Source organism: Colletotrichum chrysophilum (assembly GCF_026319265.1).
Source record: "Colletotrichum chrysophilum strain AFK26 chromosome Unknown scaffold_17, whole genome shotgun sequence".
In the NCBI taxonomy this organism is placed as follows: domain Eukaryota; kingdom Fungi; phylum Ascomycota; class Sordariomycetes; order Glomerellales; family Glomerellaceae; genus Colletotrichum; species Colletotrichum chrysophilum.
The window spans coordinates 535,334-560,005 of NW_026517304.1; the positions used below are offsets into that span (position 1 = coordinate 535,334).

Genomic DNA, 24,672 nt, shown 5'->3' on the forward strand with positions numbered 1-24,672 from the left:
CATCCTACCAGCCCAGGTACCAGTGAGTGAGCGGCCGCCCAATGGCTGGAGGAGGTGCTGGCAATGGCAGGTCATCCAACTCCAATTCTCTTGTTTGCCCGCCCAGCCCAGGCAAATCCAATCAAGTCTTTTACCAGCTGTATGCCCTTCTGTTTGACAGTCTCCTGTTTTCTTTGAAGCAGCTTACCTACTTGACTTTTGCAGCTTGCAGCTCCCACCACTGCCGTTGCCATCTTCTTCACTGTCTCACACTGTCGGTGCATTGTGCCCCTCCAACGTTCAGTGACCCTTCTTAGTCTTCTCTCACTGCCACTCGGCGCCTGTCCCCCGGATTCCAGGCCTTGATCGGCTCACCTCATCGGCACCCGGCCGGCACCCTCTGTGTTAGGCTCCGTCATCCCATCCCCGCCCCCTAACGTCAGCCCCGAGTCCCACGGCCGGCAGCCTGTTGTGTGCCCTCCGTGTCCGACCCGCCCTGGCCGGCCAGTGCTCTCCGTTTGAGTGTAGCACTTGCCTTCTTGGGCCTCTCTGTTCTCGGCTTGCTCCCCGCCTTGTTGCCAATTGTTTCTGGTGTTTGCAACCCAGGAAATATTTCCCAGAAAAGCTCCAGTCTCTCTCTTTCTCTCTCTTGTGTAACCAACAACCTCCCAACTTCCAACACCCCTCCTCCCATTCTCCATATCCCATACTCCCGGATCCTACTCATCCTTACCCCATCCATCCTTACCCCATCCATCTTCATTCATCATCGCGCATCAGCCCGCATCAGCCACCATGCCCGAGAAGGACCCTCCTGTCAGCCAGCCCCCCGCGGCCTCTGACTGCGCCATCGACGACTCGGACGATGGCGACGAGAGCTACGTTGAGGCCCAACGCATCCGCTCTGAGCAGAAGCAGAAGCGCCCTCAGACGGACTCTCTCCGTGTCCAGGAGATTTTCCCCGTCCATTTCAGCCCCCTCGTCCAGCCCTTGACCAGTTCGAGTGTCGAGTCGTGTGTCGTCCTCGAGAACGCTGCTTTCCCCAACCCGGACCATCGCGCTACCAGAGAGAAGGTGAGTCAACTTTTTTTTTCTTTTCCTCTGGGTCAACACGGTGTTTCTCCGATCGCGCCGCTTTCTCTCGCGCGTCCTGGGTGGATGGTGATCATCGCTGCTTGCTCCGCGCTTTGCAGACAATTTGCCTTGCTGCGTTGCTCGTTGGTGTGGCCAGCGGTGTTGAACATGGTCTCCTCCTCCAGATTTGGTTCATGCTGACTTCCCTGCAGTTCGAGTACCGTCTTTCGACCTGCTCCGACATCTGCTCCGGCATTTTCTGCAGCATCGTCCCCAGCGAAGCCCAGGACAAGGACTTTGCCCTGGAGACTCTGCCAGTGGCCAATCCTGTCGAGACGGGCCGCGCCAACGGCGCCGTTCTCGCGCTTTGCGCCCACGTCGTCTCGACCCTTGGCAACGGACCCGTCGTCACAGATGCCGACATGAGCTACCCAGTCAACTGGCGCGACCAGGAGTCGTCCAAGTCGTCGGGTCTCGGCCATCAAGTCATGGGTCGCACCGTCTGTCTTCACTCGTTCGCCGTCGCGCCCAAGCTCCAGGGTTGCGGTCTGGGCAAGCTCATGATGAAGTCCTATCTCCAGCAGATCAACAACTCAGGCGTTGCTGACCGTGTGGCCCTCATCTGCCAGGACGTAAGTTGACCCTGGCTGCCGTGCCATGTTCGCGCTGACATGTAGCAGTACCTTGTCAGCTATTACAAGCGATTCGGATTCCGCCATCTTGGCGAGAGCAGGGCGTCCTTTGCTGGAGGTGGATGGAACGACATGGTAAGTGCCGTTGATTTCCGCGGCTGCAAAACGACACTGACGACGTCTCAGGTGATTGATCTCGCCGGCCCTCCCAAGAAGAGCACCGAGGCTCTCAAGGCCGTCGCCGACGAGACTCGTGCCCACGAGGCCAAGTGAAGAATTCCATGGTTTGGTCGCACGAAAAAGTCCACCTTCCTTGGGTGACTATTCGTGTAACAGCATACTTCCCCCCTTTCGGTACATGATTAGGAAGGACACACATACCCTGGTCGCTCAAGTAAACGACGGGTTTGCATTACTGGCTTTTTGTTCTCTTTTGCCCACTGCGTTACGATATCTGGAGGGCGGCAAACTCCTATAGACAGCATGCAGCTACGGTACGAGGATATGACATAGACTAACTTGCCTCAAAAGGGAGAGCAAGAGAATTGAACCCATTTCATCCTGCATCGCTTTTTATTTCATGCGAGGGGGCTCAAGTCTATGGACCGCTTCGAAATCACTTTTTTTATTCTTCATCTTTTGCGCCTGACCCAAGGGAAGCTCCTATCGAGCGTGCCCATCTACGCCGACAGCCGTGACCTGAGAACCCCAGCTGCTCATCCTCTGACCCAGAAACCCAATAACCGCTTAGTCGGTCGCCTTGTACTTGGCGCGGTACTCCTCCGTACGCTTAATGTCCTCGGCGGACGCGAAGCTCTTGGCACCCTCAATGATGTCGTCGAGGGTGAGGATGGCGAAGATGGGGATGCCATACTCCTTCTTGATCTCGCCCATGGCGCTGGGGCCGGGCTTGCTGTCGTCGCCGTCGGCGGCGGGCAGCTTCTCCATGCGGTCGAGCGCGACGACGATGCCGACGACCTCGCCGCCCTCCTTGCGGATCTTGGCAATGGCCTCGCGCTTGGCGGTGCCGGCGGTGATGACGTCGTCGACGATCAGGACCTTCTTGCCCTTGAGGGGCGCGCCGACAATGTTGCCGCCCTCGCCGTGGTCCTTGGCCTCCTTGCGGTCAAAGGAGTAGCAGGTCTGCGCGTAGTGCTCGGGGTCGAGCTCGGCGAGCTTGTCGGTGGTGGAGGTCGCGAGGGGGATGCCCTTGTAGGCGGGGCCGAAGACGATGTCGAACTCGAGGCCGGCAGTCTTGCGGGCGTCGATGACGGTGTGGGCGTAGGCCACGGAAATGGCGCGGAGGAGGTCGGCGCGGTAAAAGTCGCCGGCGTTGAAGAAGTAGGGCGAGATGCGCTTCGACTTGAGCTCGAAGGAGCCGAACTTAAGGACGCCGCCCGAGATGGCGGCCTTGAGGAAGTCCTGCTTGTAGGGGGGTAGCTGAGAGGCCATTTTGGTGATGATGTTTCCGGCTTTGTTTTGAGGGAGTCGGTAGGAGGGTATCAGAGGGGGGTGATCAACCAGTCTGGCTTGTCGTGTGCTGGAGGATGGAATTCTCAAGATTGAAGATTCTCGGGTTGCCCCTCCATTGAAGGACTGCCCCGCGGAATGTGCCCCACTACCAGCTGGAAATTTTTGCGATTAAGTTCTAGGCAGAGGTACCCTTGGGTCTGCACTCTGCAGGGTCTACCACCCGGGAGTTGGATAGCCTCATGTTCAGCATCATCTACAACACGCGAGAGGATAGCTCCGCCATGATGGTTTACGAGGCAAACTTAGCGATTAGTGCGTCGCAAATCAAACCTTCGCCCTCACGCTCAGCGGAATTCACACCACCGACAGTAAACGCCGTCGAAGCGCGAGAACCGCTGCCAAGAGAGAGGTGACATGCGTCGCCACCAGGTGTGGGTCCGATAAGATAAGGTAAGCGAGTCTCCGCAGTGCGTCCAGGAAAAAAAAAATTCAAGCCTCTCGACACCGCCCGACCGCCCAGTGCTTCATCCAGTTCACGGACGGGCAATTTTTGACCGATCGCAACTCTGAGGACTGCTTCATTTTCCCGCGCAGACCCCAGCCGCCCAACATGAAGACTCAGTATGGACTTTCCCTTGCGTGTACGATTGAGTAAAGGCAGTGTGCTAATCATGTTTCGCCCTCCAGGTGGAAGGACCTCCCTCCCGTCCCCAACTCGCAAGAGTTCCTGGACATCGTCCTCTCCAGGACGCAGCGCCGGCTGCCGACCCAGATCCGATCCGGCTTCAAGATCTCCAGAATCCGTGGCTTCTACACCCGTAAGGTCAAGTTCACCCAGGAGACCGTCAGTGAGAAGCTCGGCCAGATCATCGAGTCGTTCCCCCGCTTGAACGACATCCACCCCTTCCACAAGGACCTGATCAACACCCTCTACGATGCCGACCACTTCAAGATCGCCCTCGGCCAGCTCTCGACGGCGAAGCACCTCATCGAGACCATCTCCAGAGATTGTGCGTTGGAAACCCGTGTGTTTTGTTCGTGTGACGGGACGGGAATGCTGATTGGTGTTTTGCAGATGTCCGTCTCCTCAAGTACGGCCAGTCGCTGTTCCAGTGCAAGCAGCTGAAGCGCGCCGCCCTTGGTCGCATGGCCACCCTGATCAAGCGCCTCAAAGATCCCCTGGTGTACCTCGACCAGGTCCGACAGCGTGAGTGGCGGATAGTGAGAACCAGAAGCGCGCCTAGGAATACTGACACTGCCCAGATCTTGGCCGTCTCCCCTCGATCGACCCCAACACCAGAACCCTTCTCATCACTGGATTCCCCAACGTCGGAAAGTCTTCTTTCCTGCGCTCCGTCTCCAGAGCCGATGTTGACGTGTACGTTGCGCCGACCTCGAGATCCTGAACTACATGACTGACAGACCACGTGTGTAGCCAGCCGTATGCCTTTACCACCAAGTCCCTCTTCTGCGGTCACTTTGACTACAAGTACCTCCGATTCCAATGCATCGATACCCCCGGTATCCTGGACCACCCTCTCGAGGAGATGTAAGCGCCTTACCTCTCACACGTCGCGCAAACGGAACGCTAATGAGCCTAGGAACACCATCGAGATGCAGTCCGTCACCGCGATTGCCCATTTGCGATCCGCCATTCTCTACTTCATGGATCTCAGTGAGCAGTGCGGCTACTCCATCCAGGCCCAGATCAACCTGTTCCAGAGCATCAAGCCGCTCTTCCAGAACAAGATCGTCTTCATCGTCGTCAACAAGATCGACGTTGTCAAGCCCGAGGACCTCGACGCCGAGACCCAGGAGAAGCTCCAGGGTCTCCTCAAGTCCGGCGAGGTCGAGATGCTCCAGCTGTCCTGCAACACCCAGGAGGGTGTCCAGCAGGTCAAGAACACCGTCTGCGAGCGCCTTATCGCCGAGCGCGTCTCCCAGAAGCTCAATGCCGGCACCAACTCCAGCGGCGCCATCGGTGGCCGTCTCGCCGACGTCATGGCCCGTATCCACGTCGCCCAGCCCATGAACGGCCAGACCCGTGAGACCTTCATCCCCGACGCCGTCAAGGGGCTCAAGAAGTACGACAAGGAGGACCCGGAGCGCCGCAAGCTCGCCAAGGACATCGAGGTCGAGAACGGCGGTGCCGGCGTCTTCAGCGTCGACATGCGCGCCGACTGGCTCCTCAAAAACCCCGAGTGGAAGTACGACAAGATCCCCGAGGTTTTCAACGGCCAGAACGTCTACGACTTCGTCGACCCCGACATCGACGCCAAGCTGCAGGCTCTCGAGGAGGAGGAGGAGCGTCTCGACAAGGAGGGCTACTACGAGTCGGACGAGGACCTCGACGACGAGGAGGACGCCGACATCCTCAACAAGGCGGAGCTGATTCGCGAGAAGCAGGCCCTCATCCGCAACGAGGCCAAGATGAAGAAGCGCCTCAAGAATCAGGCCATCATCCCCCGCAAGTCCATGAAGGTGCCCCTTTCCCAGATGGACGACGCCCTCGACCAGCTCGGTGTCGACACCACCGACATTGTCAACCGCGCCCGCGCCCAGTCCCGCCCCCGCGGCCGCTCCATGGGCAAATCCCGCGCCGGCACCGAGGACGCGGACGCCATGGACGTCGACGCGACCCCCAGAGAGCGCCTCCGCTCCCGCTCTCAGAGCAGGGCACGCAGCCAGGCCGCCACCGACAGGCGCAACGATGGTGTCACGGATGATGGTGCTCGTACCAAGGCTGAGCGCCTGGCTAAGCTCAGCCAGAAGAAGATGAACAGGAACGCCAGACAGGGTGAGGCCGATCGTCACACGACGGTTTCCCTCCAGAGGCACTTGGTGAGTTTAATCAGTTACCCATATCTTTTAGACGCATTCGCTAACTCGTTCATCAGGTCGCCGGCAAGCGTGGCATGGGCAAGACGCAGAGACGTTAAGAAAAGGTGGACCGGTAATGTGGGTGGTGACAAAAAGGTTTTCGTGGCGGCATCATCGCATCGTTTGCGCTCCTTGATGGGAAGAACAAAAGTAAATATGCTGTGCTTGTTTTCGCTTTTCTTGGCCTTGGGGGCGTTTGGTTTGATTTATTTCGACATGTAGGAAGCCAGAGAACGCAGGAGGCGAGCGTGGAGGGGAAGCAGTTCGCGGGGTCGCTTTTCTCACTTGAGGGATGAACATTCAAGAAAAGGAAGGTGGCGTCGTTCTGCTTCATGTATTTATGCCTGTGACGGCTCCAAAAGCCCAACAGACCATGATTTACGGGGCCGCTGAATACCCTGGATGAGAGAATTCACATAAAATTGAGTCGATATGAAAAAATGTGACAAGTTGCCCATGTTGTAGAAGGCCGTGCCGTTGTTGTCTAGCGTCCCCCACTATTCCTGTCTCCTTGCCTGTCTCACTCAGTCTCAAGCCGCATGACCATCATCGACGTACCCTGACCTGAGGACATCACTCATGTTACGCTGTTGGGACAAGTATTTACTGTTTTGCATATGGCTTGAATGACTTTGAAGTGCACCACCCTCCCCGATGTTTACGTCCAAGATATATATATATCTACTCCTGATCGTCGTCTGTTATGGTGTGCGAGGGCCCATTGCCTCTCAGACTGTGTTTCCTCCACGTTCAGACCCCACCGCGTACGCAGCCGTCGGCCTTACTGCTCATCCGCAACCTGCAGACCCTCTCTAAGGCCCTCAACAACGAGCTCCTCGCCCGTGGCGCGGCGGTAGATGTCCTTGACGTCGTCGGTCGTGCTCTCAAAGTGACTGCTGGCGTCGTAGCTCTTGGAGACGAAGACGTTGTCGGCACGGCCGTCGTCGGTGGGCTCGTAGATCGGGATGGGAGCACCCTGGTTGGTGTTAGTTTCTTCATTACACTGATGCTGCCGAGCATTCATCCACTCACCATGAACTGCTCCTCGATCTGTCCAAGACGGTCCAAGCCGGGCTGGAGCTCGAGGTGGTGGTTGGCGCCGGTCTCGGCAATGGTTGAGACGATGGCGATCCAGTAGCCCTTGGGGCAGACGTTGTGGGCGGAAGACACGCAAGCGATGTAAATATCTACCACGGGTCAGCCAACTATTCCGTTTCCTCCGGCCTCAAGCAAATACGTACCGTTCTTGCGGCCAATCTGAGACTGGGGGATGATGAGCTGGCAAGAGTCGCTGTCGTTGGTGTGGCTGAGGGGGTGCTTGAGCACGCAAATGGCACGCAGGACCTGGCCAATAGGCTTGACCTTGCCGGGGAAGTAGCTGGGGTCACCGAGAATCATCTTGGCCTTGGTCTCGAACTTCATCTCCTCGACACCGGTCATGGTGGCCTTGATGCCGACGGCCCTTCCGCCCTCGTAGGTGACCTCGTCGACGTTGGTGTTGAGCATGTAGGTACCGCCGTAGATGGCAGACAGACGAGCAAATCCCTGAGGAAGCTCGCCAAGACCGTACAGAGGGTAGATGTAAGGAGACTTGCCGTAGCGGGCAACGGAGGTGCCGTACAGGCGGATGCGCTCAATAGCCTCCGGGGCGCCACCGGGCTTGGTGAGGTACTCGTCGGTGGTGAACAAGGCCATGGCGTGGCCGATGAAGTCGCGAGTGCCAGTCTCGAGTCCGAACTTGTCGTAGACCTCCTTCATGGCGCAGTTGTTGATGTCGAGGCCTTTCACGTGTCAGCCCGAGCTTTATCTAGGTGCCTTGCTCTCAGTCGGCGTCTTACCCTTGTGCGTAGCGGTGTCCTTGCGGTCAAAGGTGCCAATCCACTCGATGAAGCTCTTCATGCGGCGCTTCTCGAAGATGCCCATCAAGGGCGATCGCAGAGCCTCGCCGGCATCGGACGGAACCTTGGCAACTTGGGCCTTGGCACCCTGGCCCTGCTGGACGTAGCTGCCGGCGACCTGCTTGAACTCGAGGTATCGTGTGACGTCGGTCGATACGAGGATGTTGGTGAGCTCGCCGGAGGACATGAGGAACTTGGGAACCAGGTCGATGTTCCAGTCATTCAGGCGGCCGTACTTGGTCCACGGCTCCTCGCCCTTGTTGTAGTTGCCATATTTCTTGAAGAGCTACAGGTGGGCGTCGGGTCAGAACTCATGCGGGTAAGCAGGCAAAGAGCCGAGGGGATTTACCGTCTCGAGGTTCACGGAAGCTGCCTCACTGTTCATGGTCAGCGCATGCTCAGAGGGGGAAATGGCGGTCATGGCAGATGGGGGAGCCAACTTACCCGCCGTAGTGGTCGTTACGGTCAATGTGGAGGACCTTCTTGCCCTTGACACTAAGAACACCAGAGAGAATGCACTCAGTCAGGCCTGTGATCCGGAGGAAAAGAGAGCAGAGCTCGTCAGCAAGGAAGCTCCTCTCGGGCAAAGGCGAAGCAGAACAGATGGCACGGGAAGGGGGGACCCCACACGCCAGAGCGACGATGCGGGGCACAGGAGGGCGTAACGTCACTTACCAGTGCCCAGCACGATGACATCGTATTCCTTTGCAATCTCATCCATGTTTGCGCGAGTCTTGAAGGGGGGAGGCGGGGAGGTAGATTAGTCGGGTGTTGTCAATAGAGGAGGGAAAAGAAAGGTCGAGGGAAGACTGGATGTTCACGTCTGGAGAAGTAGTTGCGGTGTTGTAGGAGACATGGGACCGAAAATGCAGCAAAAGGAAGGATTGGGTGGGGGCGAGGGACATGAAGAGCCCGCGGTGCCACCTGGACCTGGACCTGGACCTGGTGCAGACGGACGGGACCTGTTGCTTTTGGAGGGGTTCAGTGTCAAGTGTGTCACTGGGCCAGTGCTTGCGCTTGCTTTGGGGCCTGTCTGGCTCCAGCGCGTTGCCCGTTAATGGATAGGTACCTCCCCTCAGGTCCGCTCTCATCTCTCCGCTCTGTGGCTCACCGCTAATGCTGCGATAGTAGCCAACTAGCGACCTACCTAGGTACCCGGCTGCTTTGTTGCTGGGCCTGAGGCTAATGATTCCACGTCCTCGAGCAGCAAGGTACCTTACAGACTCATTAGCACAGCACCACTTACCGTCTGTTTCCCCGGCGAAACATATACTCGGCGGTGTGGCTGGCCCTGTTTGGGTACAAGGGCCCAGGTCTCGTCCCGCCCTCCCCCGTACCACTTCTGTAACATTGTGCGAGTAGTCTCATCTGAGTAGGTATCCGTACTGCGCATAGCATTCATCGTCTGCTCTCCTTATGCAATCCCCAACGGCTTGTTGGGCTTGCAGGCCCAGCGCAACAACCCGGCCAACCTCTCGTGACCCGCCGACCGACGCCATCTCATCAGACAAGAACCAACCACATGAAATAGGGGAATTCTCTTCTCTTTTTGGCGGCGACACGACCGTCTGCCTGGTGCACAAAATACGTATCGTACAAGATTCTATACATGTCTGGATACACTTTTACATAGCTTCATGTCCTCGGCCCCCACGCCGGCAAGGGTAATGATTACAATCGGTTTGGCTTTCAAAGCTTGGGAACCGGCAGGTCCACGGGCTTCGCCGCAGCCTTCTTCGCCTCCTCGGGCTTCTTCTTCTCGGCCTTCTCCTTCTTAGCCATCTCAGAAGTTACCGGCGAGGCTTCTGAATCAACCTCGGCCGCCGGGCCCGTCTTGCCCTCGACTGGAGCACCATCAGCTGCAACCGCACCCTGCTCGGCTGAAGTCTCCTCTACTGCCTGATCCTCCGCAACAACTTCCGGCTCAAGCTCCGGCTCCGGCCCCAGCTCGGGGATTGCGGGGGCAACGTAGCCGCTGTAGGCCGGCTCGCCCTCCTCGGCCCAGAGGTTGATCTCAGGGTCTTCGGCCGCAAGCTTGCGTGCATCTTCCCAAACGTAGTAGCGTTCCGTCAACACGTGCTTGATCGCTCTCATCGTGCTGAGGACCTGTGAAACTTTTGTTCAGTGACTATTGAACCCGCAAAGCGCTGGGAGTATACGAACCACGTCATCTCTCTCGTCGCCCTCGTACTCTCCAAATCCAACCATGCGCCTGGCGCGCTCCTTTCTCGCCGTCGCGAGGCGATTTCGCTCCTTCAGGCAGACGTACCACAGCGAGTGCAGGTCATCCCAGCTCTTTTTGCGCAGATCCCGAACAGACCATGCGCGGCCGTGGGCTTGGGTTTCCTTGGGCGTTTGTAGCAGCTGCTTGCCGTAGAAAAAATCCCAAAGCCCGTGTTTTGGGTCCACTCCGACCTTGGGTTTGTAGTCTGCCGGCTGGGGGATCTCCTCCCACGAGACGGACAGCGGCTCACGGGGACCAGTCCTCCTCATGCTCGAGACTCCTCTCAGGCGGTTGCTGTCGCGGGTCTTGCGCTTCGAGTGGGCGGCTGAGGTCGAGAAGGCCGATGTTGCGATTCGTGGGCGGGTGGCAGAGACGGATGTCGGGTTCGCGGGCAGCCATTGTCGAGTCTCTTGCAGCCGCAACATGCGGCCGATCGCTGGCCGCAGCGCAGTTGGGTTTGCCATCGCAATTGAGATCAACGACGCTGCTGGCAAGAATCGTGAGGTCCTCTCTGAAAGCTCGAACTATTTCGTCTGGTCAAAAAATTGGAGGCACTCAGCCAATCAGAAGAGCTCCCGCTGCGGCCACGGGTGAACGACCCCCCGGGCGGGTCCGTACGCCACAGTCGGGTAAGGTGGCTGCCCCTCAGTGTGGCCATCAAGCTCAATTCCCTTCCAAAATGGACGGCTATCCGTTGGATTGATTGACAATGCGTTCTGGCCGCCAGTATCTGGAGGCACGATCCAGTCTCATAGCGACTTGGGTCTCCAAGATGTTGGTGCATAACTTGCGAGTGTAACTTGACTCTGAAGTCGTCGCCAGTTACGAAACACAGCCCTTTTATACAGACCCTCAGTAGTCCTTGAGATGGTAACAGCTTTGAGAGGATATCCATTCACCCTATAGTTCTATCGAGGAGGGTCGAAGTGTTACATTGTTTGAAGTCTACTGGGACAGTCTCAGGCCGTTTTCGAGGTAACCACGGTCCAGACCGGTAGCATAGGAGGGAAGAATGGCCAAGGGGGAATAATCAGATGCCCGAAGACTGATCCTTCAGTGCCCGCTTGACGTCAACCATTTTGGCTATGTAATGATGGCCACAATAGTCGCAGTTTATTTAGCCTGCGGAGACCTAGTGAGAAAAAGCTTTCATGTGGACGCTGATTTGAGTATGTCTCACGCGTAAAGGTCGTACAGAAGGAACAGATGACACTTCACGGGGTTTTGGCCTTGGACGGCGGGTGCGGGAACGTCATCTATGTCAGTCTCTCGCTCCCAGGAACCTATCCTGACGAGTGTAGTAGATCAGAAGCTCTCCCACCCCCAAATCCTACGAATCGTTTGTAGGCATGCAGCCCTCAAAGTGAGATGCGAGTAGGAAGCTGCTTCTAACATCCGGCCACAGTGCTTTTCCCGGAGGTGAACGGGAAATCAGTAGGAGCTTTGATACTTGATCTACTTTCTTCAGAAGTACTGTTTCAAGCGGTTATATGCTTTGTTCAACAGGCTTCCATGTTGCATTCCTTCGGTTCTATCCTAGGGAAAGCGCTGACGCAGCATAGGACGCACCGTGCTATCATACCCATGATCAGCCGAGTAGTTGAAATAGTTGAAGCGCTGTTCGGGAATTTTTGATGGTCTCGAACAGTTGTCTCTTCTAAGGATCTCGGCCTCTTTGGGTGCTTGGGCAGCTGTGCGTCACCCAGCGAGGATATCTCCCTCGAGTCTAGCAATAACTTCAGGTGCTATAACAAACATATATACACGAGTGGCATGGAATTGCCTTGCTTATGTCTGTGTCTCATTCAAAGAGAGCGTTTGACGTTCGTTGTTATTTAATACCCTGCTGAACTCCACGTAAGCCTGCGCTTCCTCGACCTGGCCGTAGAACGAACAACTCGGACTGTTGATTCATGAAGGACAGCGGACGTGAGATATGTCAGTGATTGTAAAGTGATTAGACATTCATTGCATTACCAGCGCTTGTCAATAACGAAAACGATCTCTCAATACTACGTCATTATCTTGCAGTGCCGCTGTTCAATATACTGTCAGCGCAGACTCAGAGGTTCAGGACCAATGCATACTGCTGAGGGCCGGTACTGTTTGTAGTGAAGGGGGTGCACCAGGACTAAGGACCATGGTATCAGATGCGGCTATAACTCAAGATATCTACAAAATTTCTGGGATGTAGCCTATCAGCCTCTGCGAGAAAACACATGGCCATTCATGTATAGTCAAGGGGTTTGCAAGCACCAACCCACGATTAGGCGGCTCTTACCGGCGGCATCAAACGGATGGCTTGAAATGAATGAAAGTAACAAGCCTTGTATCTACAACAACTCTGCAGTCACCTTCACATCGTCACGCGCCATACGACGACACCAGAGCGAATATCACGGGAGACTATGAATGAGGCACCGTACTGAGCGCAGAAACACTTTCAACTTCATTGATCCAGGTTTTGTTACCGTGTTTGGTTCATGGAGTGAGCTGAGCCAGCGGCCGTATAGGTTTAAATTGTCTCCTTTATCTCATCACGTTTACTTGGTTATAGAAGTGAGTCGGACCGAGGGCTGTATGGTTCTAAACCTCTCTTACTACAACATGTCATTCATACGCTCGCTCTTGACATTGTAACGGTCGTCCACCAAATCAGTGCCGCTGGACGCTGGACGACGCTGTCCTAGACACATCATCTCAAGCACCTAATCATTAGCAAATCTAGACCCTCTAATTCCTGTTTTGTGCTACTGCCTGAATGCCTCCCCGACCCTGCCGCGAGTTCCGGGTATGCTTCAGCGACCCACGTAGCCTCGTGAACCAAGGCTGAGCGCAACTTCTTAGACATTAGTCACAGCCTAAAGGAACACTTAAGATGTTTATGTGTATTGATATAATAACGTACTTGCTGGGACGGGCTTAGGGGGCAGGTAGCAAGCGACCCTTCGAGTTCAAACTCTCCATATGATAGGACTCGGCCAGGCACAAGACTCCCGGCAGCATCATCAGACGTGACCAGAAGCACATCTCAATTTGTGTATGTATCTATAAGTAGACTGAGGTGCCATTTCTAAGTCTATTGTTGTGTAGAAATGAGCTGCTAGAGCCTCAGCATCGACATCAAACAATGTCCTCGTCATCTTACCCATTCGAACACCACATAAGGCCAACGCAACAGTTCACGAACCACTGCCTCAAAGTCTTCTACGATATCCAAGGAAACATCATAATCACCATCACTCATGGTGTCCCGTCCCCATCCCGTCCCGCGTGACCCAACTCGCCCGTCCCCATCACCACCACGCCAAAGCCCACACCACGGCAGAGAACCCACAACTCCCCACGGGATGCCTCCGCCAAAGATCCGCAACCCGCGGCGGGAACGTCAACATCCATCGCAATGGATACCGGCCGGTTGGCCCAATGGCAAGGCGTCTGACTACGATTCAATTCGAATCTGATATCAGGAGATTCTGGGTTCGACCCCCAGGCTGGTCAAATCTTTTTTGTTTCGTGCGCATACTTCACTGAATGGCAAAAAAATACATCACGTCCGAATTCTAGAACATTCACATCATTCATCACATTTGCCTTTCCTCTTTACCGACTTTTGCGAACAGCGTGTCTTCTCCTGACGCTGAACTGCAGAATTTTCACCAGGGCAGCCAGCAGACTGCGTCCCACGACGGACGCGCTTCGCGCCGCGGCAGTCGGGGAACTATCCGGGGGATGCACGAAGATTTTCGACGTGGCCGGCCACGATGTCTGCCCAGGGAGGAGACAAGCGGTGTGTAGGACCGTGACCTTGGACGAAGAACGGACAAGACGATGATTTTTTTTCCCCCCCTGTCTTCCACCCCTTCCCTGGGCTTGGCTTGCGGTGTTCAGTGATGACTCTTCTTGTCGGGCATCATCGACGTCAAACCACAAGCAGGGGTGACAGACTACAGGAACAGCTGTCACGATATCTGGCGCTGGACACGTCACTTGGGGATGGCCACCCGCAGGATTCCTGCCTACGAGAAAAAACGCCATCAAGCAGCCCAAAGCTGTAATTTTTTCTTTTCGTTTTATGAATTTCTGTTTACCGCAGCTACCGCTTTGCTCTTTCGTTAGCATAGCAAACTTGAAGTGTGAGTGATGTGTAAGAAAGCTCCGTCACGCAAACACCGTCCCTCGTCCGTCAACCGTCCGTCCATCAAACGTTGTGAATTTCATGCGGATGCAACGCGTAGGCAACCCCCCCGCCATACGCTCAACCACCTCCCTTTCCAACAACGACGACGATCACTGCGCGGTCGTCGGGACATCTCTGTCTCGCGAGGGCGAGACATTCCAATAAGCCCAGTTTTTTTCCTAACAAAAAAAATCCAAACCCACAAAACACGGTCGGCTATGCAAAGACAAGCCTCAACAACCGAGAAGAAGCACCACAATATCTCGCATTCCAGAACCCCCAAGCTGCCCATGAAGAACCTTGTCCCAGTGGCAACGTGCATAGAAAGGGGGCGATTTGTCTGCGGCCCCCGAAGGAGCAACAACTTCGAAGAGGAGGCTCCAGGAGCGGCAGCAAGCAATCGCAACGACTGCTCGAGATTCGTCAATATGAATGAGCCCCAAATGCCCACATTCTACGTTAATGCTTGAAGGCTACGCACTGCGGCCGGCCTTTACGGGGTCAGATCTGCCCCAGCGGCGACTCTAGAACACGGGGACAGATAGTCATCCACAAGTTTGCTTAGTAGTCGCTCTAACTCCCATCTCTTCCGGCCTCCTAATGGGGTACACGAAGCATCGTGGCGAAGGGCAGTTGACAGCAGACGTATCATGAGTGCCAACTGCAACCCGAACGGAGACAGAGATCACCGATACGCGCTTTGCTCGCGCTCGCGCCTAGCATGTTGTTTCCGTGCCTCCACCCCCGATTTAGAAACAGTCGCCTGGAAGAGCCGGACAACCATCTCCTACAGGCTATCCATACATTCTTTTACGAACTCTTGCTTGCCATCTATGCTACCACGGCTGGCATACGGGGGACGCGTCCTCCCTCTCTGCGACAGGATAGGGGTCTGCACATGTTTCGGCTAGAACAATCCATAGTCTTTTCGACCCCTTCTGCGTTCCGCGCAACCGCCGCCGCCTATTCACAACAGAACGTGCAAACCCAGTTGCCAGTTGCCAGTAGTTGGCCAGGTCACCGCGTATGTACTCGGTCGCCATCGGAGTGCAGCCGAGACAAGTCGTGCCACCATTTACCCGATTGTGCCGTCTACGAATAGCAACTGCTGCAGCCGTGGCATTTTGCTATGGAATTCCCAATTCGTAAAACCGCTAGCTGTCACGAGGCTCTTGCTATACGACGAGGGTGGGAGATTATGCCGATCAGAGATCAATTCTCCGGGCACTGTGGCCGCGACTCGAGTCACCCAGACAAGAAACCCCTAAGCCAACTGACTACTGCCTATGGCAGGCAATCTCGTGTGGGCGGGCATTGCGAATTGCGACCGCGGCTCATCTCCCAAAGACATTGCCTGTTGCTATTGCTAGAACAAATGTCGATAGGCATTTCCGAGCGAGTAGCCAAGAGCTCTGCACCTGTCACTTGTTTCTCCAAAGTCTGAAGTTGCACGCGCATTGACGCATGGCGCAAGTGAAGACATCATCAACATAATGCTGGTTATGGGGCCGTATCGTCGCATCGATATCACTTGTCAAAAGTCCTTTGGCAAAAAAAAAAAAAACCCTCAACCGTGTCGTTTTGACGCAATTCAACCTCAGGTAATTCGCAACGTCCCAGCAAGACCGTTGCCATTTGTCACGAAACAAACCGGCTTGGCACTGGCAGGTACGGCGGAGTCTATCCGACAGTCTGCCTGCGCCAACGGGGACTGAGTCGGGGGAACAGTCCCCTATGACGCAATTGTCTTTTAAAGATAATTACTGAATACCCTCATCTCGTGTAACGTCAAGGTCCGCAATCCATCATCCCTTCCGCGTCCACGGGGGAGGACCCACCCGGAAGCGCACCGCGTGGTTGAAAAAGATTGTGATACACGGCCGTGGGACCCGGGGGTTGGTTGAGGCTCGTCGCGACAACGACAACAACATGCACCGTTGCACGTACGCGCGCGCGCGGGGCCGGTATCGTGGTATCTCTCTGCACCGCACCGCACCGCACCGCACACACGGTATTCGTACCGCGGTCACGTCGTGCTGGGCGAGATGAACTTGGCAGAAGTTCCATGATCGGCATCCGGCCGAGATGTCATGTCGAAGCATGTTGAATCAGTCGGCCCTTTCGACTGTCGTCATAGCTGGGCTTGACTGAATCGTAAACTCTCTCCGAGCTGGACATCCCGGACGTGAGGCGACCTTCAAACCGCGGACGGAAGGGGTTTCCTGCCACTCAATTGACATTGCAGGAACGTTATCGTCAAACGTTCAAACGGCTCTACCTTGCCTGCCGGAGATGAGGGAACGCATGGCTCACCTTGGCCAGCGTGGTGGGAGATTCCCAGACGACGTGCACAGTACGAGGCTTACACCAAGCATAGGGTGACGGGGGCCACGGCACGGCATGGCATGGCATGGCATGGCATGGCAATCTGAACCGTTATTTCTTCAGCCACTGCAGCCGCAAATGAAACAAGCAAGGCTGGAGCTGGAGATGGCCCGAACAACACATCAGACGAGCCGTGTTCCTGGACCAGCTTGACCCGACGCTTCTCGCGCCAGGTGCTGTTAAAAAAATTTACCACGAAGAAAAAAGATACCAGCCCCCCAACCACCCCCACTCTGAGCCGGCAGACGCCTTGCTTTTCGAGGGACGGTGGTGGTTGCAGTCCTGCGCGGCGCTGCAACTGCACTGCAGTGCTGTCCCGTGCCGATGCAGCTCAGTGAGCGCCAAGTGGTTGTGGTATTGTGTATTTCAAAAGGTAGTGGTCATTGCCCACAAATGATGTATCGTCCGCATCGTCTGCATCGTCTTTTTGCTGGCATCAGGTATCCGGTAAGGCAGCCCTACATGGAGTTTTGCTGCTTAACACCGAGTTTTATTGCGGCGGCGGTAGCAACTTCACCAGTCAGCATCAACAACTGTAGCACCACAGCACTCGACCACGATGTTTCCCGTTGTCTCCGTACCCGCAATCTGTAGCGCGTGTGTGCGCCGCCGCACTGCTCTGCCGGTGGTACTGGTGCTGCTCTGCTGGTGCTGAGTGTACGTAACGAATTTTCCAGAAGCAAATCGCCTCAACCTCGGAGCGACGGTTTGGCATGGGTTCGCATACCGCTCCCACGTGGATGATCGTGGGTCTGCTGTTCCAAGTGGAGTTTTCATGCGCCCTCGTCCATGGTCCGTCGTGTCACCAAAGGCACCTCGAGGTGGTATCTGTTAGCGTCAGGTAGACAATTGAAGGGGCCCACGGCGTCTTTCTCGGAAGCAGTTGACGAACTTTTGACAAGTCTGTCACTCTTGCGTTAGGGTCTGTTGAACAATCGGTCTCCATGCACACGCCGCATGTATGTACTTATACAAAAAGCAGGTAGCGCGTGGTGGTTGTTGCTGCTCCCCCTTGCCGGCTGGAAGAGGGAATAAAAAAATCCAAAATCCAAGCCAAAAAACCAAACCAGCTGGTCTGCGGCACCCTTGCAATCTCGGGGATAATTCGACTTGTCGACTCAGTGGCCTGCCAGCCTATCGTGCTAACGTAGCCGTGCAGCATCTTGCAGGCAGGACCCTGACATAATCCAAGTCTACCACAGGGTTCGGCCGTCTAGTCGACCTATCAAGGACGGGTGAGGGGTATGTCCAACAGGAGAAACTCCTCCCATCGTGTCAAAGCCTGACTAGCTGCCATCCGGCCGGCACTTTCTGTGTACGTACTTCCGCACAGCGGAACTCGAGGGACATGGGGCCTTACCGCTTCCGAAGCCGCCCTTCGGATACGAGCGAGTCAGAATCAGATAGTGTCGTGTAGTTCCGCGACGGGAGCTGAAGCCCAGAGTCGCTGCTGGCCAAACCGCCTAATTTAACTGACAGATGAGAAACGTAACGGCATGCTAACAAAAGTGCGCGAGAATGTGAAGCCTTTGCTGAGATCGTGTTGACGTAGTTGCTCTTCATGACTCGCGCGCCAACGACCCCATGTTCGTCATACGGTCATCGGCATCCTGAGCACGACGACGCGCTCTCTTGTTCCGACTCCCCCAAGACCAGCCTCCTCCCACCCTCCCAAGAGGCGGTCAATGGTCAGTCTAAGTACAGCCGGGGGAGCAAACTTGAAGAGGGGTTCGGTTTGGTGCGGAAACCGCCAGATAATACTGCCGCCGCGACAGATGGTCGCATCAAGCTCGTGCTGCTGCAGGGTAGGGTTTTCAGCTCAAGCGTGCCATCTCAACGCAAGGTCCGCCGAGGTGCCTCAGTGGCCAATGGTGGAGTCTTCAGGGGGAACCGCAAAACAGCCTCAACACTGCTGAAGCCACGCGGGAGAGGAGACCAGTAGAAAGCAGCTCCACCGAGACCGCGCTTGTTGTTGGAGTAGAGGGTCCATGATGTGAAGAAGCTTCAGATCCATCCCGCCGCTGTCGAATCTCCAAATCTCCAAGACAGCCTCCTCCGGGAACACCAACGCGACCGACTAGGTTGCCAGAACCACATGCCCCGCAAAGAAGGCTGGACGACCGTTGCAGCATCCCATCCACAACCAAACCAAACTCATCCGATAGATGGCTAAAGGCGGAGAATTATCAAAAGTAGCTTTATCGACGGTTTGGAGAACTGAACATCGTCGGCCGCGAGCGTGCATCGAATGCTATGGTTTCATGCTCAAGAGCTCTTCTGTACCAGGAGCGCAGCACAACCTGCGCTGATTTGGACATAAGGGCGCATGCACTTGCCATTGCTGGAAGGACGCCTTGGCAAGCAGGATTTTTTTTCCCTCCTTCGCTTTCTCTGACACGACAGAATACTGCTGATGAATAAACGATGATGAATCGATCAAAGGGACGGAACCTCCATCAGACCGAGAGGCCCTGACGCGAATCCCTGCCGAGATCGCCAGCCACAACTCAGCATCGGATTTCCTCACCTAGCACTCCGACTGCTAGTTCAGGGATCTGCTGCCAGGAGGTGCTGTCCGGCTCGTTCTCGTTCGTGGTTGATACCAGCACTTATCAGCTGATAGTACGCAATTTGTCCATCCCAATGTACTTGCAACATGGCCCAAGTCATTGCTGAAGTCGTCGTCGTCGTCTGTTCTCGCTCGCTTTAGCCTCTTTTGCTGCTGCCCCCCCTCCTCGGCTCTTCGTCTAGTCGGCGAGCATATTGTAGCTTTTCGTTGGGGCCCTTTCCCAGCCAGCTAGCCAGCCGCATGGGACTCGTCGAACCGTGGCTTCGTCACACAAAATTAGCGGACATGAGTTCCCAATTTGACTGGACTAAGCCGTGACTAGTTCCATTTGTCATTTCTCTCGGCCGATTGTAGGAGGGCGTTAAGCTTTGGACGCCAGCCGCTGGCAGACGGGAAAAGGTTCCCATCGGAGCTTCGTGCGAATCCGCCGACGATCACGGACGTGAGCCTCGCACAGGGCTGCTACCGAGTCTCGCGCAGGCCACGCGCAAGCTGTCCCAAAACAACAGACGCGATGCGGTGCCGTCGGACGGAAGCCGCTTGGCGGCGTTTGTTACTGTCGGATATCTCTCCGCTCCAACACAATACCCCCCCCCCAGCACTTTCTTATGAATACTGTGCGCGCTCTCATCGCGCCTGGAGTGAACCTTGATGCCGGACCCAGGACAGAAGCACTTGGTACTGAAGTATTCCATGTCAAACTTGTCTCTGTCGTCGGGCAAAGTTCGGACAAAAGAAGTTTTGCACCCTCCCATGACCCATGATGCAAGCGTGGCGTGAGTATTCGTCACTTGAAATTGGCTCGCATCAGAGTTTGTAAACACAGAAGCTCATTGCCACCGTCTGATGTCAAGGCGTCGACAGTGTGATTTTGACGATGGAATCTCGAGATATGGCCAAAGCTCCCGGATCCTGTGCTTCTAGAAAATAATAATGGGGAATAGAAATACCGGCAAGAAGGGTTGAATGGGGCCGTGGACCCTCTTCACCACGCACGAGCGTCATCGTCCCACGACTCTCGAGCTGTCCAGTGCGTCCCACGGCGTCTCTGGCGTCCCTCGGGTTCAGAGAAATGCGGCCAGCGACGCCACCCGGCCAAAAGGGGGGGGGGCTGCTGCTGTCAAGCACTACGAATAGGAGCGCGCTATGCCGAAGACCCGGGTATGCCACACACACCCACGGGAATGTCGCTTCTTTGCACGCTGCAACCTCACCACCAAAAACGGTCACCAGCTCAGCGCGGCCGTTCTCAGGTGAAGGTCGTTGGTAACTCCCTTGAACCATGTCGGGGGTTAGGCCATCGCCAATGGCACCTGAGAGAGAGCACTGTGAGAAGCCAAGCGTGCGGTCGTTCGTTGCTCGCGTCCATGATCCCGTGGTATTGTCCTGATGTAAACACCCTGGTATCCTGGCAAGGGATCTGGGAAGTCGGAGCTGCAATGCAGGTTAAGAGTTGGTCCTGCAATTGTTTGGATTCCCCTCATCCCTGTTGTGCATCGTGGTCAAAGTGGCTGGGGCAGCATGCGTGCGTGGTGCGGTAGAAACGCACAGTACGCAAGGTACGGGTGCAGCGACCGGTTTGCATAGCAGAAGGAAAAATAGAAGACGACGGCTCTCAGGGGTAAAAAAGCATTTTTCCGCCCGAGGCGACCGGAATCGAGTCAGACTGCCAAATGCCAGCGTTCCCCGACAAGCGCTCGGGAAGAAAGAAGAAAGCCTTTGGAGGACGAACTGCAGGCGCGCCAGTCCGCGACAGCTTTCTGATATCTCCAGTATATTCGTGATCAAAGTAGTTCGTGGTCATGGCTGCGATGGGTCCAGCGAGATCGATCTCTGTGCCCCATTCTCCGTCACCCATCTCAGATGGTCCCGTCCCGTTGCGAACGAAAAAGAAGTGCGACGGCTGACCCCATTGGATGGCGGGCGCGGGTAGAGATGGGTCGCGAGGCTCTGTGGCTCTTTTTGGGGGCAACCTCCAAAGAAACGTCCATGCCTCCTCAATTAGCCACTTGCTGGATATAATAACCGACAGGCGACACAATTGCAGAACGCGCTCTTGTTTCACAGACCGTTTCCCCGTGGCGGGATCTGAGCAAACCCCGGCCTTACAACCTCGGCCCTGGGTGTTGCTGCTGCTGGCATGGCGAATTTGGCAGCTGGGCAGCATAGAAAACGGTCGGACATACGCGAGTAGACGACGGTGAAGCGGTGACTCGGGCAAAGTCCGATCTTCTTTGCGCAGAAAAGGGTGTTTTGGGGCCGTTTCGCTTGACTCGTGGATCCTGCACAACATCCCTCAACTCCCGTCATGGAGCAAAAATTCCCTGTCTTCGAGGCGCGCACAGTATGCAGTGGTGCGGCTTGTAGTCGGTACGTAGCGTTGGGTGCCCTTTTCGTAGGCCATCCCAGGCTGATTGGAGGTTCAAATTGCAAAGCTGCTCAATGTGCGCGATATTTCATCCAGTGCTATCCGTACCGCCATGCCAAGTACGGCATGGAACCGTGGTGTCTATCTTGGCCCCTAATCATAGGCGTGCCAAGGGCAATGGCTACTAGACCTTGATGTGAGTGTCTTCTGATCAGCAAAAAGTCGTGTCGACGGCCGTTCCAATCTTGCCTATCGTGCGCGCTATCTGGCCCGTCATCCCTGGCGCCTGAACACTCGACCGGAAAACCAGCGCTGACGCGTGTGGTAGCAAGGTTTGCCCAGCCTCCTAGCCTCGGAGCCGTCGAATCATCCGGGACTAACATGTTCTGGAGAATTTCTGGACTTGAGCATCCGCGTCGACGAGGGGTAGCCTTGTTTCTGGCAGTATGGTTGTCAATGTCAGCGGACTATCGTATAATCGCCATCATGAATGGCATGATAGCTCGAAACAGCAGTTTTGGACGCCGAGGTGACGATAACTCGGCGCAGTCGCCAGCCAGTGTGACCCGACACAGACACGCGCCGGAACCGTCCCATCATGTGACCCGACGAGAAACATTTGATGGTCATGCCGAATCAACTCTGATTTGTTGATTAGGAGAACAAACCAAGACAGGGGCCGTCAATACCCTTGACCAACTGAGATTCTCTCTTGACGGATGGGCTGGCTGGGGACGAATCGACCAAGCGCTACAGAGTACACACTGTCTGTTTGATTGGAACGCTTCGGGCAAAGACTCCGAACATTGCCGGTGGTCTCGAGTTCCCAACACGAGATGGAAAGAGACATTGGTTCAAGCGTTGGGCGACATACGTCAAAGTGAGGAAATAGTGAAGTCTCAAGGACTCATGGAGGGTAGTAATTGCGCATATGGTGAATTGCCGCGGCGAATCACTTTCGTCGCACGCTGCCTCGTCTTGGCCTGAGAAGAAGCCGTCTGGGTCTATTGATTGACGGCGCGCGGCGATTTGGTAACCTGCCTGGACATCTGCACGGTGAGTGAATCTTGCTGCATCTTCTTGTTGGGTGGCAGGAGGTTCATCCGGGATGGCTTGGCACTTGGGAAAGACTTGGAGACGTCCACGTCGGTACTCGGCCCCGAAGTACCCGCTTTCCCCTGCGAAGAGCTGACTCCCAATTTTGCGCGAACGGCGTGATGCCGGCAGCATAGGACTGTCAAGATTAAGTCGCCCCATTTGGTGGAGCAAGCCGTTCGGAGCATGTCCGCGTCCCGGTGATCGGAAGGAAATGGATACCTCGCGGTCATCTTTTTGTGTGCATGCACAACGACACAGGATGTTCCTCCTTTCGTTCGCGCGCAGGTTGAGGTTAGGGTTGCCGTTGCAGCAGCTGGCGGAATGCCAGATGAGGGATGAGCCGACCATCGCCAGCATGGCACCGCGTACCAGGCATCGTACAGCCGGTCTTGTCAGAGACCGATGATGAAGGGCAATTTCGTGCGCGGTTTTTGACAGTGTCGCCAGCCTTCCATGCAGCCAGATCCCTGGCGGGTGTTTGTTCTGCAGCAGACAGCAGGCGCCAAGAACAGTTCCCGGGCCAGAAAGGAGGAACGAATGCCGCCCATTATCCCACGCCCAGCGCGCATCTGCAACATTGCATCCTTGATGCACCTCGAGGGGCAGGGGCCGATCCTCGTAAGATGCAGCTGGCGGGTACCTCGGATCTCTGAGGCGGCGGCGGTGGGCAGCACAGCAAGGTGCCCTATTCGTACCGTACGTTGCCCTGCCCTACCCTGGTTGCCCTGCCCTGGGCCCTGGTCTCTCCCGCGGTGAACTGTACTTGCGGTGCACTAGCCTGTGTGCTGTTCAGGTAAGGTACCCATACATTGAGCGTGCCGTGGCCGTACAGTAGTAGCCTGCCTGCTGGGAGTTGGAACGCTCAATACCACGTCGATTCGCATGCGGTGGCCGTGACGCTTGCAGGGTTCGCCATCGTCTCATCATTTTTGGCAGAGCAGGGTCAGAGACGACCTTGCCCGATTAGACGGCCACCCTTGTGTGCTGACCGTTACAGGCAATCCATACTGTGTGCTGTGTGAGCCGCGCGACGAGACTTGGGAACGGCTTGCGTTGTGTGTACTAAGTATTCTTCGAGACGGCCTGACATGGGTGTTCCAGGCCGTCAGAGCTGCCAATTGGCGACAGAGGAAGGCGGGATTTGACGTAAAACCATTGTGTCTTCTCGGAAGCATTTTTAGGTGTAGGAGAGGCCGCCAGAGGGCGAGTTGGAGGGATTCGACGGCGTGTATCGTGTATCGTGGGTGTATCAAATGTACCTCTGGAAATACAGGACGGCCCCCAAAGAGGCCGAAGAACGGAGACTAGTGCAAGTCGACCGCCGAGAGACGGAAACAGAGTAGATGTCGATGGCGCGAGGTTGGCTTGGTGAGGGAAAGCGGCACGACATGTATATGTGCAATTGGCCAGGAAAGCGACCAGAATAAGGGTTCATCACATCTGCTGGCGCGTGCTGGCATGCAGGTGGAATCAATCCACTCACGCACGTATCCTCATCCTGAAGAAACGGGAGTTGGGGTTGGGGGTCGGGTTGGTGAGGAGGAGAAGAGGAGCTGAGGGGACTGAGGAGAAAGGGAGGGTCGGGGAGGGGGAACCCTTAGATTCCGCGTAGGTTGGGGGTTAGCGACGCGCGGGATAGGGAGGGGAACAGGGCCAAAGGGACGGGAAGGGCACGCTGCACAGGCGCTGGACATTGGACACCACGCCTGTAGAGCGCCCCGTGAGGGTACACCTGTTGGGCGCGACGGCGCTGCGGCAGCGCAGGTAGCGTGGGGACCTTGGGGAGAAGGGCGGCGGGAAAAGAGCTTGTGTGGATAGGATTTTGACGTCGGACGATGCGAGGGAATCTCATCTCGGGTTTTCCTGGGGCCTGGGAGTTGGAGTTTGGGGGGGGGGGGGGGGGGGGGGGGGT

At 55.9% G+C, this 24,672-nt stretch overlaps 5 protein-coding genes and 1 non-coding gene across 6 annotated transcripts; 3 read left to right on the forward strand and 3 right to left on the reverse strand.

The window, feature by feature from the left end:
- Positions 1-774: 774 nt before the first annotated feature.
- COL26b_003243 (uncharacterized protein) lies at positions 775-1,958 on the forward strand (the record flags this gene model as incomplete). Its single annotated transcript, XM_053176144.1, has 4 exons — positions 775-1,053; positions 1,266-1,685; positions 1,734-1,820; positions 1,872-1,958. The coding sequence occupies 4 exons, from the start codon at positions 775-777 to the stop codon at positions 1,956-1,958; spliced, it is 873 nt and encodes a 290-aa protein (XP_053040044.1).
- Positions 1,959-2,432: 474 nt separating this feature from the next.
- Positions 2,433-3,137, reverse strand: PYR1 (Orotidine 5'-phosphate decarboxylase; the record flags this gene model as incomplete). The annotated part of the gene is made up of 1 exon (XM_053176145.1): positions 2,433-3,137. One exon carries the CDS (start codon positions 3,135-3,137, stop codon positions 2,433-2,435), a length of 705 nt encoding a protein of 234 aa, XP_053040045.1.
- Positions 3,138-3,768: 631 nt separating this feature from the next.
- Positions 3,769-6,097, forward strand: NOG1 (Nucleolar GTP-binding protein 1; the record flags this gene model as incomplete). The annotated part of the gene is made up of 7 exons (XM_053176146.1): positions 3,769-3,779; positions 3,846-4,168; positions 4,234-4,365; positions 4,422-4,536; positions 4,594-4,707; positions 4,760-5,999; positions 6,056-6,097. The coding sequence occupies 7 exons, from the start codon at positions 3,769-3,771 to the stop codon at positions 6,095-6,097; spliced, it is 1,977 nt and encodes a 658-aa protein (XP_053040046.1).
- A 722-nt stretch (positions 6,098-6,819) lies between these two features.
- Positions 6,820-8,657, reverse strand: COL26b_003246 (uncharacterized protein; the record flags this gene model as incomplete). The annotated part of the gene is made up of 7 exons (XM_053176147.1): positions 6,820-7,014; positions 7,071-7,225; positions 7,280-7,819; positions 7,877-8,222; positions 8,286-8,313; positions 8,381-8,465; positions 8,612-8,657. The coding sequence occupies 7 exons, from the start codon at positions 8,655-8,657 to the stop codon at positions 6,820-6,822; spliced, it is 1,395 nt and encodes a 464-aa protein (XP_053040047.1).
- A 968-nt stretch (positions 8,658-9,625) lies between these two features.
- On the reverse strand, positions 9,626-10,624 carry COL26b_003247 (uncharacterized protein; the record flags this gene model as incomplete). The annotated part of the gene is made up of 2 exons (XM_053176148.1): positions 9,626-10,042; positions 10,100-10,624. The coding sequence occupies 2 exons, from the start codon at positions 10,622-10,624 to the stop codon at positions 9,626-9,628; spliced, it is 942 nt and encodes a 313-aa protein (XP_053040048.1).
- A 2,948-nt stretch (positions 10,625-13,572) lies between these two features.
- On the forward strand, positions 13,573-13,661 carry COL26b_003248. Its single transcript has one exon. It is a non-coding gene; the product is annotated as a tRNA-Arg (tRNA).
- The last annotated feature ends 11,011 nt before the right edge of the window (positions 13,662-24,672 follow it).